Source organism: Nyctereutes procyonoides, unplaced genomic scaffold, assembly GCF_905146905.1.
Source record: "Nyctereutes procyonoides isolate TBG_1078 unplaced genomic scaffold, NYPRO_anot_genome, whole genome shotgun sequence".
Lineage (NCBI taxonomy): Eukaryota > Metazoa > Chordata > Mammalia > Carnivora > Canidae > Nyctereutes > Nyctereutes procyonoides.
The window spans coordinates 19,279,087-19,298,504 of record NW_026575131.1 but is presented as its reverse complement, the minus strand read 5'-3'; the positions used below and the strand labels follow the sequence as shown (position 1 = coordinate 19,298,504).

The 19,418-nt window shown below is 43.3% G+C and overlaps 1 protein-coding gene across 1 annotated transcript in view; it reads left to right on the top strand.

The window, feature by feature from the left end:
- Nucleotides 1-682: 682 nt before the first annotated feature.
- GXYLT2 (glucoside xylosyltransferase 2) overlaps nt 683-19,418 on the top strand; it is an 88,763-nt gene continuing 70,027 nt past the window's right edge. The window contains 2 exon segments of the mRNA XM_055344404.1: nt 683-830; nt 832-1,019. Of these exon segments, the coding sequence (XP_055200379.1) occupies nt 726-830; nt 832-1,019 (293 nt within the window). The 5' untranslated portion in view covers nt 683-725.

The following is a 19,418-nucleotide window of genomic DNA, read 5'->3' as shown; positions in this document are numbered from 1 at the left end:
TCAGGCTCAAATTGTGCAACGTGCTCAGGATCACTAAGCCTGTAGGGGACAAAGTCAGATTTTAAGCCCAGACTGTGAAATTCATTCTATAACTTCTTTAGGCGACATGGATCTGGAGTGATTCTGTCTAACAGATAATCCACCAAGTGCCCAGGCCCGGCCCTGGAAAAACACAACAGAGATGCCCTCGCCGGGCTGGCTGGATGCACCGGTGCGTGGCAAGATGGGTACAAACAAGTGAGGGGGGACATGCATAGAACAAGGAGGTGAAGCGTGGACGGGACGCGAAGGTAAGCGAATGAGCGCTCCGAATGAACAAGCAGCCGAGGAAACGGGGAATGGGATGGGAGGGAGTGAATGGACGAACGGGTGGACGGAAGGCTGAATGCCTGCCTGCACGAGCAAGAGGTTTTGAGGCTGCACTACGTGAAGCCTAAGCGCCAGGCTCGGGGCGCTGGCGGGTGGGCGGGAGGGCCGCTACTCCACACAGTACGGTAGGCGCGAGCCGCTCCTCCCGGAGCCCCGCTCGCGCCTCCTCCCCGCCTCCCCCGCCTCCCCCTCCTCCTCCTCCACCGTCGCCCGCCCGCTGGCCGCTCGGACCCCAGTCCCCGGCGGGCGGGCGGGCGGAGCAGGCGGCCGCCCGCGCAGTTGCGCTCGCCCCGCCGCCCGGCGCGCCGCGATGCGCAGAGGGGCCGCCGCCGCCGCCGCCGCCGCCGCGCCGCACCATGAAGCTCCGCAGCAAGGCGGCGGCGCTGCTCCTGCTGGCGCTGGGCGCCCTGCTCCTCGCGCTGCTGTCCCTGCGCGCCCGCCGCGCCCAGCCCCCGCGCCGCCCGCGCGCCCGCGCGCCCCGCGCCCGCCCCGCAGCGCCGCCCCGCGCCGGCCCCCGCGCGCCCCCCCGGCCCGGGCGCCCTCCCCGGGGCCGCCCCGCGCGCTCGGCGGCGCCGGCCCCCGCGCCCGCGCCCGCGCCCCCGCCCCCGAGCCGGCCGCCGGGGCGCCGCGAGCCTGGAGAAGTTGGCGAGGTGAGTCGTGGCGGCCCCGCCACCGCTTCGGGGGCCCCCGCGCCCCGCCGCCTCCGCCCGCGCCAGGTCCAGGGGAGGCTCGGGGCTGCCCAGCCAGGGGCCGCCCGCCGCTGTCGCTGCGCCCCCGGGGCCCCGGAGCCACCCTCGCGGAGTCCCCGTGACAGCGCAGGGCTGGGGATCACGCACGTTTTCGAAAGAGAAGTGCCTGGGAGGGTGGCTTGTCTATTACTTTTTATTATTATTATTATTATTATTATTACTATTATTATTTTAACAGTCAGGGCAAGACGTGTTTGCGTCCTTGCAAACGCGCGCCCTTTGTTTAATCTTTCCAAAGCCATCACGATGCAAGAACGCTGTATCTAATTCTCATGTTTCGCAGATTTTCTTTTCTTTTCTTTTTTTTTTTTAACCAAAAACTTAAGATGTGATTGAGTTGGAAAAGTTAGCTGTTTACCGAAGACTAGCCTCCTCTCATCGACTCTTGAAACGCTCTGCAGAGAACAGAAGGGGCACTCGACCTAGGCTTATTAAAAAGAAAGTTTTTCTTCCTGGAAGGAGCGATGCGTGGCACGCGAAAGTGTGACAGTCCCCCTGTTGTCCCGTCCCGTTGCAGGCTCGAGCGCGGTCCAAGTGTCTTAACAAGGAAAGCATCTTAACCTTTGCCAGGGTGTCTGGTATCCTCCTGCTCCGCGCAGACCTTAGCCCTCCCTCCACGGCTTTTTTCCCTCGGAGCGTTTTATCTTTGTCCTTAGGGTTGCTGGACCGCCCCCAGGTTGGGGATTTGCGTTCATTTCCTTTGTTGTGGAGAGCCTTTTTTTTTTTTTTTTTTTTTTTTTAAACAATCCCCTTGTCCTGTAGCGAGTGTGTTTCCTCTGCCCTTTGGAGGCTGGTGGTGTTTGTTAAGTGCTGTTGCTCCGTCTGCGTGTGCTGGGTTCCTTCCTTACTCCAAACGCGTTGAAGAATTCTTCTTTGGCCCTGCTGACTAAATCTGTTTTGGCGCTTTTACTGTAACTAAGAGAAAAGACACGAAACCTCAAGAAGTAGCAGTGTCAGCCTTTGTTTCTCTTCTGCCTCACAATAAATGTACAGATGGGTACTGACAAGTTTTAGAGGGAGGGAAAAAAAAACCCAATGATTTATAGAGTCACTCTTAAGTATTTAGAAACACTTACAAGCTCTTATGAATGTATACATACTTTAAGGATGTTTTTTTTTTAAATTTTTTTATTTATTTATGATAGTCACACACACAGAGAGAGAGGCAGAGACACAGGCAGAGGGAGAAGCAGGCTCCACGCACCGGGAGCCCGACGTAGGATTCGATCCCGGGTCTCCAGGATCGTGCCCTGGGCCAAAGGCAGGCGCCAAACCGCTGTGCCACCCAGGGATTCCCCTTTAAGGATGTTTCTGTTAGGGACTGGGGTTTCTCATAATGTGTTATACTGAGGCACAGTTACAAGTTTACTGTGACTGGCAAGTGGAAGGGACAACTCGTAAGACAGTGACAACTGACACCATTTAACATTGTTCACCTTCTGCAAGGCACCATGCTAACAGCAGTACACAAATGTAGTCATTGTTAACACTTACTGGATATGTATTGACCATGTCATCTGCACCGCAGCCCTATGATAGTGGCTTTCAAAGTGTAGTCTTTTTTATTTTTTTTTTAAGATTGTATTTATTTATTTATTTATTTATTTATTTATTTATTTATTTATTTATGCATGAGAGACACAGAGAGGCAGAGAGGCAGGCTCCCTGCAAGGAGCCTGACGTGGGACTCGATCCCAGGACCCCAGGATCACACCCTGAACCAAAGGCAGAGGCTCAACTGCTGAGCCACTCAGGCGTCCCTGAGGTGTAGCCTGGACGGGCAGCAACAGTGTCACCCGAGGCCTTGTCAGCAATGCAGATTCTCGGGCCTCACCCCAGCCCCATGAAATCAGAATCTGTGGGGCTGAGGTCAGTCATGTGTTCTAGCAAGCCCTCCCATTGTTTCTAACACACATCAGTGTTTGAGAGCCTGCTCCATGAAATAAGTGCTAATTACTATTATCCCCGTTTTACAGTTAAGCAAAGTAATGCTCACGGTTTAGCCATTCGTCCAAGGTCCACAGATCGCTTGTGGTGGGTGAGCTTTAGGAGGACTGGGCCTGGTTAACTCTTACGTGCTATGCTGATGTCCTACACTAATTAGCCTTGCCTACATTTCATAGTTTTTTGGAGATTTTTCTAAAGAAACATCATAGATTTTTACAACAGTCTCATTCTTCAAGGTGTTGGGAACATGGGGCGGCATCTTCTTGTCTCTATCTGAACAAATTGGCTCTGACTAGGAAGAGATCATGAGCGGAATCCAAATGGACGTTTTAGGGAAAGACTATTTCCATGAGCAACAGTACCTCCTGAAGCCATTTTTCTTTTGAACATATCTCTTATATTATCATGGAAGTCATGGCCAACACCATAGGAATATAGAACAAAATTTAAAAACTCGGGGAAGAGCAAACAACAAAAAAGCCACAGGAAGTCCTCAAGCTCAGCTGCATAAAGATGAAAGTCTAGTGTCCCCTGGAGAAGTTGACATTTTCTGGGACTTAATAATTTTTTTTTTTAAAACTACCTGGACAGAAATGGCGGCAGAAGATTCTGAGACAATAAGGGAGTGGAAGGAGAGATCTTTGCATGGACTCCTTTATTGCTCTTCTAATCCTGCTTGGGTTAAATTTTTGTGGTTTAGGAGGAATTTCATTTTAGGGAGGGAAAAGAAAGCCTCGTGTATTCAGAAATCGGGTGCTTTAATCTCGTTACGTGGCTAGAATCCAGAAGAAATGAAGGTTACGTGATCTCATTTCTCGGGCCTGGGGAGTAGTCAGCAGCAAGCGTGGAGTTGATGGGCTCCAGGCCACCACCTGCTGACCATCCGTGGCCCAGGCTGCCTTGCCTCCCCCAGGGTACTGCTGTAAGTGAAGTCCTGCCACGTCAGCGCAGGAAACATAGCCCTCTCCTTCCACATCTTGTTTTCATTTCAGAGAAGTTTCCAGGGACTTGCCTAGTTAGCAGACAGACCCTACAATTTTATAACTAGTCATTTGTATGCAATCTGTCCTGTGGTGGCCTCTCCTCTCTATAAATATAAAGCCCAGAGGTAAGGTCTGAGCTTTTAGGTCAGGGGTGGGATCTGAAAACGGACACCACAATCTAAGTAGCAGTTCCAAGTGCACACGAGAAATGAAATCTTCCTTTTATTTTGGTTTATTGGTGATTTTTACCTGGCTGACTTCCAAAGAGAATTTGAGATGACTTTCAGTAAAAAACGTATATAATAAGGCCATTGAAATCGGCATAAAAAATGAAAAGTCATAAAGAGGAGTAGGAAATAAGCAGTTTGTCAAAAACTGAGCCACTATTGTTATAAGGATTAAGTATTAAATTAGCTCTAAGCTTCCTGGCAGCCATGTCAAAAAGGGAATCATGATAGGCTGCCTCATTTTCCCTGAATGATAAGAGGAAAAGTTGATCAAGAGGGATGATTCGGTTTTCATGGAAATGAATTCTAAAAAGAATTTTACTAGAGAGTAAACTCTAGAAGCCTGTCTCTCCAGCTTGCTTCTGGAAACTCCTCTTTGAGCCCATGTATGGAAAAGGCTGTTGAATATACCTGCGAATCAGTGCGACATAGAAAAGAACTTGGCATCTGGAGGCCAAAAAATTGGGTTCTAATCCCAAGCCATTTCACCTTAATTTCCTCATCTGTAAACTGAGCAAATCAATCCCAAAATTTTCCAAGATCTCTTCCAGCTCTGACATTTGATGATCCTGTGATGAGATCATCCAGTTTAGCTGTAAAATCCCAACAATGACTATTGCTTAGGCCTTTGTGCTGTCTCTTGCAAAATCAGTTTCTCATTTATTGGCTCTAGCCTAGAGTCTTACTGATTACTCAATCTCAACCCTCCCCTGAACTTTATTCTTTTTCTTCTTGCATTAGCCTGGATATTTCTGTTTTCTCTTAAAATATGGTTTCTGAGAGAAACTTAGGTTACCTCTGAGCTCTGTGGAAGTCCTCTGCCATTTTATCCCAGAGTCATTGAGCAGATGTTTATTGCACATATATTCTGGACCAGGCACTCATTGTACAGTGGTGAAAGGAATTGCTGGCCTACCAGAATTTGGGAGAGGTGGGGGCGGGGAGACAATAGAGAAACACGTTACACTTGGCAGCCTCCCCAGCTGTCCCAATGAGAGGAAGCGTGTTTACTTGCTCATCAAGAGACACCATTTCCTGCAGTTCCCTTTGGTTTCTGAGATAAGTCTTCTCAGAGGTTCAAATCTGAATAAAGGTCTCACTTAAGGGGCACAATGTTATATAGCAAAATGCCAACTCTGTGGCAATCTTACAATTAGCTAGTGGCCCAGGACATATTAAAGGTCACCAGATCTTAGGTGCCATCTGTGATGTTATGCACTGGGAGTCTTGATTCTCTTCACATTCATTTTTCTTGGTTGGTCTGTAATTCCATCTTTTATTGATCAGCAAGCCATATTGTTTATTGCAAAATATATCCCTAGGGCATCTGGGTGGCACAGGTGGATAAGCATCTGACTCTTGGTTTCAGCTCAGGTCATGATCTCAGGGTCCTGGGATAGAGAGCCCTGTGTTGGGCTCTGCTCAGAATGGAGTCAGCTTGAGGTTTTCTCTCCCTCTCCCCCTTCTGCTCATGCTGTCTCTCTCTGTGTCTCTTTTTTTTTTTCTCTCTCTCAAATAAATAAATAAATCTTTAAAAAATATATCTCCCCACTCCCATGCTTACCACTGACTCCTAAACACCATCTTGTACCCGTGGACCCCTACAGTAGCAAGAGATCTGGTTTGCATGCTTCCACTCTAGCACCCTCTACAGTCCATTTCCCATACAGCTGCTGGAATCAAGTGAAATATGTGGACCACATTGGGTCTTTGCTGGTTAAAGCCTCCAGTGACAGACTTCCCACAATGAGAAGAAAATTCAGTTTCTTAGTCTGGCCTTCAAGCCTTGTTTGATCTCAGCCCCGTTTAGGTCTCTGACCTCATCTCCTACTACTGTGCTTCAACTACACTACCCTTCAAGTGTGCTGAACTCCTTCCTACCTCAGCACTTTTTACTTGTTCCCTGTGCTAGTATGTTCTTTGCTCACCTCCTTGCATAGCTAGTTCCCTTACTTCTTTCAGGACTGTGCTTTCAGATTTATTTATTTATTCATTCATTCATTCATTCATCTATTCATTCACTCATTTATTTATTTATAGCACCCAGTATTACATATGAACATTGTATTTTGTTTGTTCCTCTCCTCCAATGTATACTTCATCTCTTATTCATCACTGTACAACTGGCACCTAGAACAGAGATGATCTCATAGTAGGTTCTCAATACACATTTGTCAAATCACCTAATGAATGAACACAGCACCCACGTTGTACCAGCACTATGCTAAGATTTTACTTACATGATTAAATTACATATTATTTAATAATGTTCCAAATAATCTCATAATGAAGAACAATGAGAAGAATAGAGAGGATCTTTAATTGTTAACATCCTCAAGGGAGAGGGTATATATTTTTTCTTTTTAATAGATGTTACTTTTTAGAATAGTTTGGGATTTTTAGAAAAACTGAGAAAATAGTACAGAGTTTCCCTATACCCTGCACCCAGTTTCCTCCATTATTAAAATCTTACATTATTTTGATACATTTGTTATACTAATGAACTAATAGTATAATTATAATGTACAGTTTATTTACATTTCCTTAGTTTTTACAGAATGTCCCTTTTCTGTTCCAGGATCCTGGCCAGGTGAGCACATACATTTAGATGTCACATCTTCTTTAGGCTTCTCTTGATCGTGGCAGTTTCTAAACAAACTTTCCTTGCTTTTGATGACTTTGAGAGTTTTAAAGAGCACTGGTCAGATGTGTTGTAGGATGCCCTACCATTGGAATGTGTTTGATGCTTTACTCTTGATAGTACTAAGTTATGGGTTATTGAGAGGAAAGCTGGTGAGATAAAGTGCCATTTTCATCATATCATATCAAATATATATGCTATTGACATGATTTACGACTACTTTGGTCACCTGGATAAGGTAGTGTGTGTTTGGATTTTTCTATTGGCAACTTGCTCTTTCTCTCCCCTTCCTTTCCATGTTATATGCTTTTTTAAAAAAAGACTTATTTTTATTTATTTTAGAGGGGAGGGAGGGGCAAAGGGAGAAGAAGAGAGAGTCTCAAGCAGACTCCACGTTGAGCACAGAGCCTGATACAGGGCCCAGTCTCACGACCCTGAGATCACGACCTGAGCAGAAATCAAGGGTCAGATGCTTAATCAACTGTGCCGCCCGGATGCCTCCATACTGTAAACTTTAAAAGGAAGTCATTGTACAGCCCACACCTGAGGAGTGAGCAGTGATACTCTCCCTCCTTGACAGTAGAGTATCTATATAAATTATTTGAAAATATCCCTGCATGGGAGATTTGATTCTTCCCCTCCATTTATTAATGTATTTAGTCATTATATCAGTATGGACCTATGGGCATATGTTTATTTTATACTTTGAGTTACAATTTAATATGACTACTGTGTTGCTGGAATTGGTTCTTTATTGGTCATTAGGAGCTCTTACAGTTGGCTTTTATTCTTCTTTGACATAATCAATGCATTTTTATTTTTTGAGTACTTCCTTACCCTCTGGCCCTACAGGATGCTCCAGGCTCAACTTGTATATTTTCTGCTTCAAGGAGCCCTGATTCCCCTTACTGGAGAATGGTATTAGAAACCAAGATTTGGGCACAAGGCATGCTTGTTGGGATGTCATTTTTCTTAGATCCTCACAGCTGACAGAGCAAAACATGTATGTATTTGTACTAACTTGCATATTTACACATATAAATATTTCCATATGTAACTGTCTCTATGTTAAGCTAAATAGTACTACATCGACCATTCTAGCTACCTTCCCTTACTTATTGGGGAGAGAGAATGTTTTTGCTTTCCCAAACCTCAGTTTTCTCCCATTTCATTGGCTTTCGTTGGTTGAAATGCCTGTGGTATGGGGGAGGAGCTGGGAAAAGAGTGGGGAGGTAGGAGAGAATTGACTAATTGTATTCAACCAAGCAAGGTTTAGTTAGAGATGATGCCTGGACCACTCAAACCACGGGTGGTGGTGGGGAGGATGTGGGTGGGAGATGTTGTGATTGGCTCCTCACCTTTGTTCCTCCCACCCCCCTGCCGTTTGTGGGTGGACCGCACCTCCAGGAGGTGGTGTCAGCCAGGCATGGTAATCCCACCCCTCCACTGGGTGAGCTGTTTGCATACAGTACTAAAACATTCAATACATTCATTTCTCTGGCAACATTTATTGGCCTACAGGTGTTACCTGACCCAACTTACTGAATCAGCCAGAAAGGGAGACATATTATATGTTTGGAGCAAAAGACTCCCTATGCTATATATGGACAAGGAAATAAATAGTCCCAGTTACTACCATGATTCTTAGAGGACCAGTTTTAGGATGAAGCCATCCCTGTGAGCATTAGAACAGAGAAAATGGAGAATATGGATCCTTGAGGACATTCCTGAGCCCAAGAATCAACAAATCCTGACACCTGTCCTATATTGGGCCCTCTAGTTACATGCATTGGAGTTGAGGTTTCTAGTATTTTTCTCCAAAATCGTCTTACCCAAACCAGATGGTTCTTTAAGTCAGAATATCACTGGGGTGCCTGGGTGGCTCAGTGGTTGAGTGTCTGCCTTTGGCTCAGGTTGTGATCCCGGGGTTCTGGGATCAAGTCCCGCATCAGGCTTCCTGCAGGGAGCCTCCTTCTCCCTCTGCCTCTGTGTCTGCCTCTCTCTAGGTCTCTCATGAATAAATAAATAAAATCTTTACCAGAAAAAAAAAAAATCACTGCTGTCGTTGGAGAGAAAGGAGCATGATTACAGGGGCACATAGGAAATGCACATCCCACACCCTGGAGCACTCATCTTTGCCCTTAACCTTGTCCCAGGTGGCGGGTGGTTCAGGGATATGTTCTTGGGCCAAATTAGACCCTTTTCTTAGGGATGTAAAAATTGGATCAGAGACAGTTTAAGGGGAAGCTGTTTCTAGTGGCTAAAATTAAGGTTTGAAATTCAGGATTGACTGCCATGTTTCTGCCCCGTGGAGGAAGCTGGTTTGCAATGAGAGTACATGAACCCAATGTGAAAAGCAACCCAGAGCAACTAGGTGGTGAGGGGCGGTGGGGCGGGGATGGGAGTGGGGGTGGGGAAGGCAGGTCCTAACATTGTTCCCAAGGCCAGCTTCTGCCTTTTGCTGACCATGCTGTTTCATCCCTATCCTAAAATCCATGAGTTTCTGTCATCACCAAGGATTTCTGACTAAATTGGGTATATGGCCCCTGGTTTTAACACCTTCACTAAGTTTGGTAAATAGTAGCCATACTGACACTAATCCCCATACTAACAGGGAGGTTCTTTGGAAGAAAATTTGAAAACAAATTTGTTTTCCTTGGAAATACTTCTCTTCGTGTTATCTCACTGTGAGAAAATAAAAGACAACATTGTACGTTATATATATTTAACCACCATTTAAAATATTTTTTAAAAAAGGAAAATAGGAGACTTTGGGGAAGGTGGAATTCATTTTGTGTTCTTTTCCAAATCTTCCTCAGTATTTGATTTATTTCAGATTCTGAAAGTTGCCCCTAGAAAGAGGAATTTCTTAACTTGATGCCTTTAGTGGGACTCCGTGATCTTGTGCCAGCAGGGAGTGACTTTGATATATTTGAAGGTGATATTTTGATATTTGCACATGTCCCCTCCCCTTGACCTCTTTTAGCAACACAACAGACTGAAATAGTCTGGCAGAAATTCATTATGGTACAATTTAGAATCCGAGCTTTTATGTAAGAGACATGAACACATAATCCAAAATGTGACCCCTTTTCATGGGGGAGGAAACTGAGGTTCAAAGAGATAAAATGATAGTGCTGCTTATAAAGCACTTAGCATAGGACTAGCTCATGGTGGTTACTCAACAAATGGCTCACCGTTCTGAGTACTGTTATTGTCCACTGTTGTTTATTAGTTAGGAACTGAGTCATAACTAGACCCAGCTAACTAGCTGTGTGGTTTTGAATTAGTCCTCCTCAGCAAATCACGGCTTTCTCATAAGCTCAGCGATAAAATGAAATAACAGGTAAAATGTAAAATGCTGGCATAGTATGTAGCATTTGAGAAACTCGGCAATGTGAGCTGGGACTCGGATGTAGATTAGGGCAGACTTTTCTTGGATTATGGCATGAGGAAACCAAAACTCAGCTTCCATATGTGATAAATAATACACCAACCCCAGTTTTCTGATCCTCAGTAAAAGCTGAAGGAGTAGATGAGGGAGAACCATTATGACTGCCTCTTGGGGAGTTGGACTATTGTTCTGGAGAGTATCAAACCTGGAATTGTGGCTCTCTGTAGCTCTGATGTCTGTTGAAGGGTAGAGAGCTATTGTTTCCCAGCTCAGCAAAGTAGAGGGTGGGCAAAGAGTTCACAGGAATTAGGAAGTGTTCTCAGGAACCCAAATGCAGAATTTTGTCCACAGACACTGCTATTTCGGGGTCTGCCTCTCTAGTTGAGCTTGAAGATGCTCTGGATTTGCCTCCTCCAAGTTTTGGGAGAATTACAAGGACCTCAGTTGTCTGGCCGCCAGTCTTAAAGTAAAAAGCTGTTGTGTTCAGGTATCAGATTTGACCCCTTGGGGAGAATGCATTGTTAGAAATTTCATTTTAGAAGAAACACGAGAGAAGTCAGAAACACGTTGGAAATTGGCATTTTAGAAGAAACATTTAGTTTAAAAGATGTACAAAACTTCAAATCTGGTTTGCAATAAGATAGAATACTGATACCTAAAGTATGCTTTTTGCTGCTCTACCTGCCTGTTTTTGTCATGGAATTAAAATATTTAGAGAAAAATGAAGGTTTCTGATGCATTTCAAGTTAGTATTTAATAATAATGATGATGGTAACGACTAATATTTAATGATGACTTAAAAAATGCCACTATATGAGGCACCTATGTGGCTCAGTTGGTTAAGTGTCTGCCTTTGGCTCAGGTCGCGATCCTGGGGTCCAGGGATCCAGCCAGCATTCGCTGCTCCATGGGGAATCTGCTTTTCCCTCTCCCTCTGCCCCCCTCCACTTGTACTCTTTCTCTCAAATAAATAAATAAAATCTTTAAAAAAATATATGTCATGATACTATATGAAGCACTTCCCTATATTATTTCATTTCATTTCATTTCATTTCATTTCATTTCATTTCATTTCATTTCATTTCCCTAACAACCTAAGAGGTAGGTACTATCATTGGATAGTTGAGAACTCTTTCAGTTGCAAGAGATAAGCTTATACCACTTAGTCATAAAAGGAGATTTGGTGGCTCATAAAGCTGTAAAGTGCAAAGGAGATAAGGATTCCATCACAGGTGTATCCTGGATTTCTAGGTATCTTGCCTCCACCTTACAACTCTGCTGTCTTCCGTGTGGGCCACACCCTCGTGTGGGTGTTCTCCACGTGAGAGTTCCAACAGATCTGAGCTTGTCTTCTCCTCCTTCAGTCACTGTTAAGACAAAAACTTCATCCAGCAAGAGTCCCAGGGCTGCCTCTGTTGACCTGACGTAGATCATGTACATATCCGATTGCTGATATCCGTGCTTGGAGAGAGGATGATTCAACCCTTCCAAACCTCATGGTCTGAGAACAGAAGAGGAATGGTTTCCCCAAAGGGAAATTGAGGTGCTCTTACCAAAAACTCTTAGAAATGGATGCTGGTAAGAAACACCAAAACCAAAAGCAGATGTCCACTGTAATCAGTATACCCATTTTACAGATGGGGAAACTGAGGATTAGAAGTGGTTAAAGTATTTGCCCAAGGTGGGGCAGTGTGCTGTATGTGCTTCAAGAATCAAATTGCTTACCATCATGCTGTACTTGGAAACAAATATTGAAATTTGAACTATTTGATTGCTTTCTAGAATCCCTCTGAAGATCCTTTGATAAAATCTCTTTTTTATCTTCAAAGATTTCTCTTTGTAAGAGAAAAATAGGTTATAAAAATTCCCTTCTAAGAAAGTTTTTATATATTTTTATATATTTATATTTTATATATATGGAGATATAATAAAATATATTTATATTTTTATATATATGGAGATATATCACATATATTGGGTGTAACTCTGGAAGATTATACCTTATACCAAAATGTTAACAGTGGTTATGGAATTGGAATTATGGTGTCCGCCTTTACCTTGTCTATATTTTAAATTTTTTCTATGATGAATGTGTATATTGTATAATTTATAAAATAAGTTAAAGCATATAAATTATAAGAATTAAAAGTCTCTTATTGCCTGAGGCCTTGGAGGATGGAAATTAGTTCGAGAGGCCATTTTTCCTCCTGTGAAGTTGGTCTTTCATGCTCTTTTTTGGTAAATGAGCTAGAAGTGTCCATTTGTAGAATATGAAATCCTCATTCTTTTCCCTTGTATGTCACCAGCCATTTATTTCAAACTAGCATTGCTTTTTCATATTTTACAATCTCAATAACATCTTAATTTGAAAAGAAGAGGGAGATGGAGAAATAGAATCTCCTGTGTGTCAGGAACAATCATGAGGGGAACAAATGAAATGAGAATTAGTCCAGGCAGCATCACAGAGTTAGGAGGAGAGGAATATATATAAATACACTTGTTCACGGTGTCAGCTAATGGTGAATGCATGGATTATGTAGGTGGAGTTGGTAAAAGTGTGCACTGAGAGTCCTTCCCAGGAAGGCTGGGCCAGGGAGGCTAAAATCCAGTCCAGGCTCAGATCACTGAGCTGTGAGCCCTCAGTACAGATAAACGGTTTATCTGCCCAGAGCAGGCTCCTTTTCTGCATCACTTGTGTGTGGCCCCAAATAGAGCATAATGATTAAAAACATGGGCTCTTAAGTCCAGCTCCCTGCATTTGAATCCTTGCACTGCCACTTACTAATCATAAAGCAGGTGTGTATGTCCAGTAATTTCTAAAAGCAGACACACATACAGATAGGTACATAAACAAGATTGACAACTTCAGACATTGAGCACCTACTACGTAGTAAACCTAGACTTTATTTAGGAACACAGCCATGTTTTAAACATGATCCAGACTAAAAATATGTTATTCACAATTGAATGCGCTTATCAAATAATTGTATTATGCACTCCCCCCCCCCCGCAAATTTTTGGCACTACGTTGACACTGTTCATATAATACCATGGCTTCAAGGCAAATGTCAGCTTCTCTGCCTATCTCAGAAGATTAATGATACTTGATTTAACTCCAAACCATGGGTCATTAAAAGTGATTTAACTGTTAGCACAGCCCTTAGCGTCATGTCTAGGTTTCTAAGTGAAGCCTCTGCTCAGCTCCAGCAGGGAAATTTTTTGTCAGGGGACAAATGTGTTCCCGGACCTGTGGTTTGCAGGGAACTTTATGAGTGCCTTTCACTGCCAATGTGTAGTGTGGATATAATTACCCATTACCAGACTCTCCCTTCTAGAGGCTGAATCGAGGTGTTTCTGCTTCTCAACTGCCACTCTGGCCTTGTCTGCAGCCTTCTGCAGGTTCCAACAGCTATGGTTTCATCTGGTAGGATTCCACTCGGGAGGTAATCTATTCTTCCCCTAGATGAGCGGATTTGATTTCTTAAAATTCATCTTCAACCATTCCCCCCCGCCAAATATTGCTATGTTGCTTTCCCTATTAAAACTAATTACCAGCAACACTATTTTTGGATGATATTTTCAAGAACTGGGATTTCCTGTTAAGCTTCCACTGCCTGCCTGTATCCCAACATCAGGTTTACCTGAGTTCATTTAGCTTGTCGGTTCAGGAGAAGCCCTAGGAAGAGGTAGCAGGAGATAGAAAAAAGGGTCTGAGGAGAACCAATTACTCGCTTTAATAATTCAATGTGTTTTGCAGTAATGGGCTACAGAGTAAATAGTGCTACACATAAGTGCCGTATTTCATTATTATACACTCCAGAAATTGAAGTTTAATTAAGTCACCCTCTTGAGACTTTTAAGCGATTAAGGAGATGCCTCGTCTCGGACAGTGTGGAGCTGGTAAAGCTGCTTCTCCCTCTAAGCCTCCTCTGAATATCGTTTTTTGTTTGCACATGGAGGGCTTACGCAAGACAATTGAGACAACGTTTTCCAAATTACAGTCAATCCCACATTGGAGCCATCATTCTTAGAATATGGCCACACTAGCACTGCTAACATGAAACATTAAAACAAAAATCGTTGTTAAAGATACATGCACTTATTTATTTAATTGTAGCTCAATTGCAATACAATCCAAATACCCTTTCAAAGTGTACAATACAGTGGTGTTTAGATTTATTTGCAGAGTTGTATGACCATTACCACACCGAATTTCAGTATATTTTCATTGTAAAGAAAAAGCAACCTTGTGCCCCACCATCACCCCACATTTGCTTCTCCCCCTAGTCCCTGGTAGCCACTAATCTGCTTTTTGTCTCTCTGGATTTTCCTATTGTGGACTTTTCCTGTATGTGGAATCATAAAATATGTGGTCTTCTGTATTTTCACCAGGTTTGCAGTTCACTGAATTTAAGGTTCATACATGCAAAATACATCAGTGTTTCATTCCTTTAATGGACAGATGATTTTTCATTTTATGGATATGCCACCTTTTATTTAACCATCTATCAGTTGATGGACATTTGGGTTAGACTCTTTGGCTATTGTGAATAATGCTGCTATGAGTATTTGCTTACGAGTTTATGTGTGGACATGTGTTTTCATTTCTCTTGGGTAGATACTTAGGAGCAGAATTGCCGGGTCACGTGGAGTTCTGTGTTTAACCAGAACTGTGGAGCTTTTTTTCCAAAGTTGCTGCACCATTTTACAGTCCCACCAGCTGTGTGTGAGGGTTCTAATTTCTCCACATCCTGAGTATATTTATTTTAAGGGAAACTTTCTGTCACTGCCACGAATTCTTGGCAGTAACATAAACAGAAGGTAATCATCAAATGAGACCCTGAGAAGATGAAACAATGTTGGTCATTTCTAACTTGGCTGTTGAAAGTTCTGTATCTGAGATCTGCTGTCTTGAAACAGTTGAAAGGGGGGATTAGGCAACATTAGAAGGTGTTCAAGACATGTTAGCACCAAGCTGAGAGTTTCTCACTGACATTGTTGAAAAAGAACTGGGAAGGGAATAACTTTCTCACTCAGAGACTCAAAGTGATTTGATGCGGTGTCTTAATGATAATTGCAACTGACACATCACCCTCTGGAACACACAGAATTTGGAGGCACAAATGCCATATGCAAGCCCGTCTCATCCTGTTTCAGCAGTCAGTTCCATGGTTACGTCATGCAAGTAACTCGGAGGTGGGAGAGGTCATGTTTGTTATGTTTTTTGGTTTTTTTTTTTCTCATGGTATGTGTTTTCTAATAACTCTTGGGTAAATTTGAGAAACTGTGAGGGTTACTACATTCTTAGGAGGATAATAGCTATTCACTCAGTACTGTCATCTCTGGGAATATACTGAAGGCCATAATGAAAAGAAGAAAAGATATCTGTTGGCTCACAATGTTTAGTACCAGACTTTTTTTTTTTTAATATGACAGAGCAGTTGAAAACAAGCAACAATAGTGCAATGCTGATAAGGTCTGGTATTTTCATTGGATGGACTAGTAGATAGCCGTTACAGTGATATGGCTGTGAAGATTTAAAAAGTAACAAGAAAAATAAAAGAATTGGATGAAAAATGTGGCATACAAAGTTATAGGTACACTATTAGTACAGCTGTAAAAATATATATTCAATGGAATAAAGACCAGGATATAACATGCAAAGTAAGTTTTATAGGGCAAGATTTTTTTCCATTTACCAACATTAATATTCTAATACGTATGTTTCATATATATATGAATGAATATATATGAATATGTTTCATATATATATATATATATATATATATATATATATATATTGGAGTGCATGCATGCACGTGTGTGTGCACGCCTGAGTGGCTCAGTAAGAAGGAGAGGGAGAGAGAGAGAATCCCCAGCAGAGAGCCCAAGGCGGCTCCATCTTAACAAATCTGAGATCATGACCTCAGCTGAAAATAAAGTCAGATAGTTAAACAACTGAGTCCTTCAGGTGTCCCTGTTTTTAATTGGAAGTGTACATTGCATATTTTATTCTGACCTTTTTCTAAAGATCGTTTGTTTATATTGCCTTAGATTGATGGTATTTAATTTTGTCTTTGATATAAACTACAATGAAAGAATTACAATCACCAGCTGAGGTAAGTGTGGGGAAGGAAATAAGCAAAGACCATGATAGAGAATAAAAGGAAGGTGCTCCTTCATTGAGGTGGTCAGGAAATCTCATTCTGCTGTTTAAAAGAGGAGGTATCAATGCAAAGGGGAGAATATTCGAGGTGGAGGACACAGTTTTTGTATAAAGGTCCAGGATGTGAGCACAGCACTGAGTGTCTCAGGTAGAAGGAAGGAAAGGTGGTGGGTGCAGAGGTCCCCATACTGAAGGGTCAAGAGGCAGGGAGCATCTTCTTAACTGGCTGAAGTCCTGGAGAATGCTGGGAGGGATTAGGCTGGGTAGGAATTCCGTGAGCAAGGAGCCAAGCTCTTCATTGAATTAAGAGCAGTGTCGGGGAAAAGCTGTGAGATGACACCAACAAAGATAGAAGGTAGAATATTTTTCATCCACTGACTTCACTATGAAGACATGTTCCATGTCTGGGTGTGGCAGTGAGGTGGGCAAGGAGGACTCCAGCCCATCGACTGCCCTGAGGCTCCTGGGGCATGGGAGGAGGAGCAGCCTCCATATGGGGGTCTGTCTGCTTGGGAGGTGGCGTCCTCACAAGGCATCCCCCTGTTTTCATTAAAGCAATATGTGAAGAGAATAACCTGAGGAAAAGGCTGAGCATAGAGTGGGCTTCCCTGAGGGCATGGGGGAAGAATTGGGGAGGAAAGAGAGGCGAAAGGTCAGCTCAGATCAATAGTTCTTGGCTGTAGCTGAACTGTGGGTGGTTGTGGTACAAGCTTGTTAATAAGCAAACTCCAGGACCTCCCCCAAGACCCACTGATTCAGGATGTCTTGTGTGGAGGTTTTCATATTAACAAGCACCTCTAATGACTGATATGCAGCTGAGTAGGGAAGCCCTTACACTAGATGGTATCTGGCATCTCTTCCAGCTGTGAAACTACAAGAATGATGGGGCTTTGGATCAGGGCCCCAGCAGTTAGCAACAAGGAAGAGATGGATTCGGTGAGCAAATGAAAGGCTGACTCAAGAAGAGAATATGAGAGAGGCAGAGCTAGTCAAAGGTGATTGGAAACATTTTTAAGCCCTACAGTAGGACTCTTTGTTGACTGCTAAGCTATAAGTTTAAGTTTGTTTCTATGTGCCTTACGAAAAGGAAACGCATTGGCTTAAAAAATGGAACTGTCTGGGGGCACCTGGTGGCTCAGTTGGTTAAGGATCTGACTCTTAATTTCAGCTCAGGTCATGATCTCCGGGTTGTGAGATTGAACCCCACATTGGGCTCCATGTTGAGCTTAGCGCTGGACATGGCACATCCTTAAAATTTTCTCTCTCTCTCTCTCTGCCCCTCCCCTGCTCCTGCACTTGCACTCGCTCTCTCTCTCCCTCTCTCTCTCTCAAAAAAAAAAAAAATTGAACTGTCCTCAGTTACGGTCAGGTGCACCTGGATCCAGGTGCTCAGGTAGTGCCAACGAAGATGTGACCTGCCACCTTTAGTCTCTGCTTTCTAGTGTGCTGACTCCCATTCAGGCTCTACCAGTGTGGTGGCCAAGATGGTTATCATCAGTTCCAGCCTTAGTTGGAAGTTTCTCAAAATTCACTCCAGTCCTCTTTTATAAAGTATAAACAAAAACTTAGCCGTCTGTCAGAGCAGGGCTACAACTCCCCACTGCCCATTCCTTTCCCAAACAAGGGGTTAAGGAGTTTAAGGTTCATAGTCTGTACTTTCCTTGATCCTCGAAGGCTCTCAGGTGACATCTGAGAGGTGCTGAGTGTGCCTTTGGTAGGAGTGAGTGAAAGGTACACCCTTTCAGTGGCCTTAAACTTGATTATACATTGTGATCAACACAAATGCTTACTACCCGAAACCTGAGATTTTTAATGTAATATGAGAGGCAATAGGGTGGGGAAAGCAAAGGTCTCATTAAATCCCAACCACTGATACTTGAACTGCCACCAGAAGAGGCCTTTAGTTTTCTTTTTTAATACCTGTCATCAGACACCAAGAAAGATTGCACTCCCTAGCCCCTGCTTTTTAAGCTGTGCAGTCCCAAATCACGGAAGCCTCTGCTAGGCTGCAGAGGAGTGCAAGCTTTCTTTAATTAAAAAAAAAAAAAAAAGTTGGGGGCAGCCCGGGTGGCTCAGTGGTTTAGCGCTGCCTTCGGTCCACGGTGTGATCCTGGAGGCCAGGGATTGAGTCCCACATCGGGCTCCCTGCATGGAGCCTGCTTCTCCCTCTGCCTGTGTCTCTGCCTCTCTCTCTCTGCCTCTCTCGCTCTCTCTCTCTCTCTCTCTCTCTCTCTCCCTCTGTGTCTCTCATGAGTAAATAAATAAAATCTTAAAAAAAAAAAAAGTTGTTGGGGTGCCTGAATGGCTTGGTCAGTTAAGCACCCAACTCTGGGTTTCAGCTCAGGTCATGATTTCAGGGTCATAAGATGGAGCCCCATGTCAGTGCCACTCGGCACAGAATCTACTTGAGATTCTTTCTATCCCTTTCCCTCCCCCTTGCTTGGTCATACACACATGCACATGTGCGTTCTCTCTCTTTCTCTCAAATAAATAAAACCTTTTAAAAAAGTTGTTGCCAAATATTTTGGGCATACAAAAAAGCACAAATAATAACGTAATGAATTTCTGTATGCCTGGCACTCATCTTAAGAAATAAAAATTTAAATCCCCCAAGATAACCACCATCCTGCATTTGATGTTTATCACCCTCATGCACATTTACTACATAAGTCTGAGAACAATAGACAGTGCTATTTGGCTTATTTTTAAGCTTCATCTAAATGCTATCATTCTATTGCTATCTTTCTGCAGGTTGCTTTTTTCCTCTTTGACCTTATATTGATATGTGATATTCTGGTTTGTTAATTTTCACTGCTATGTAGTATTCCTCTTAAACATACTGCAAATGTTCATGATTCACCTATGTATAGACAGCAAAGTTATTTCCTTTTCTTCACTATTATAAAAGGGCTGCTGTGAGCATTCTTGAATGGGTCTTGTAC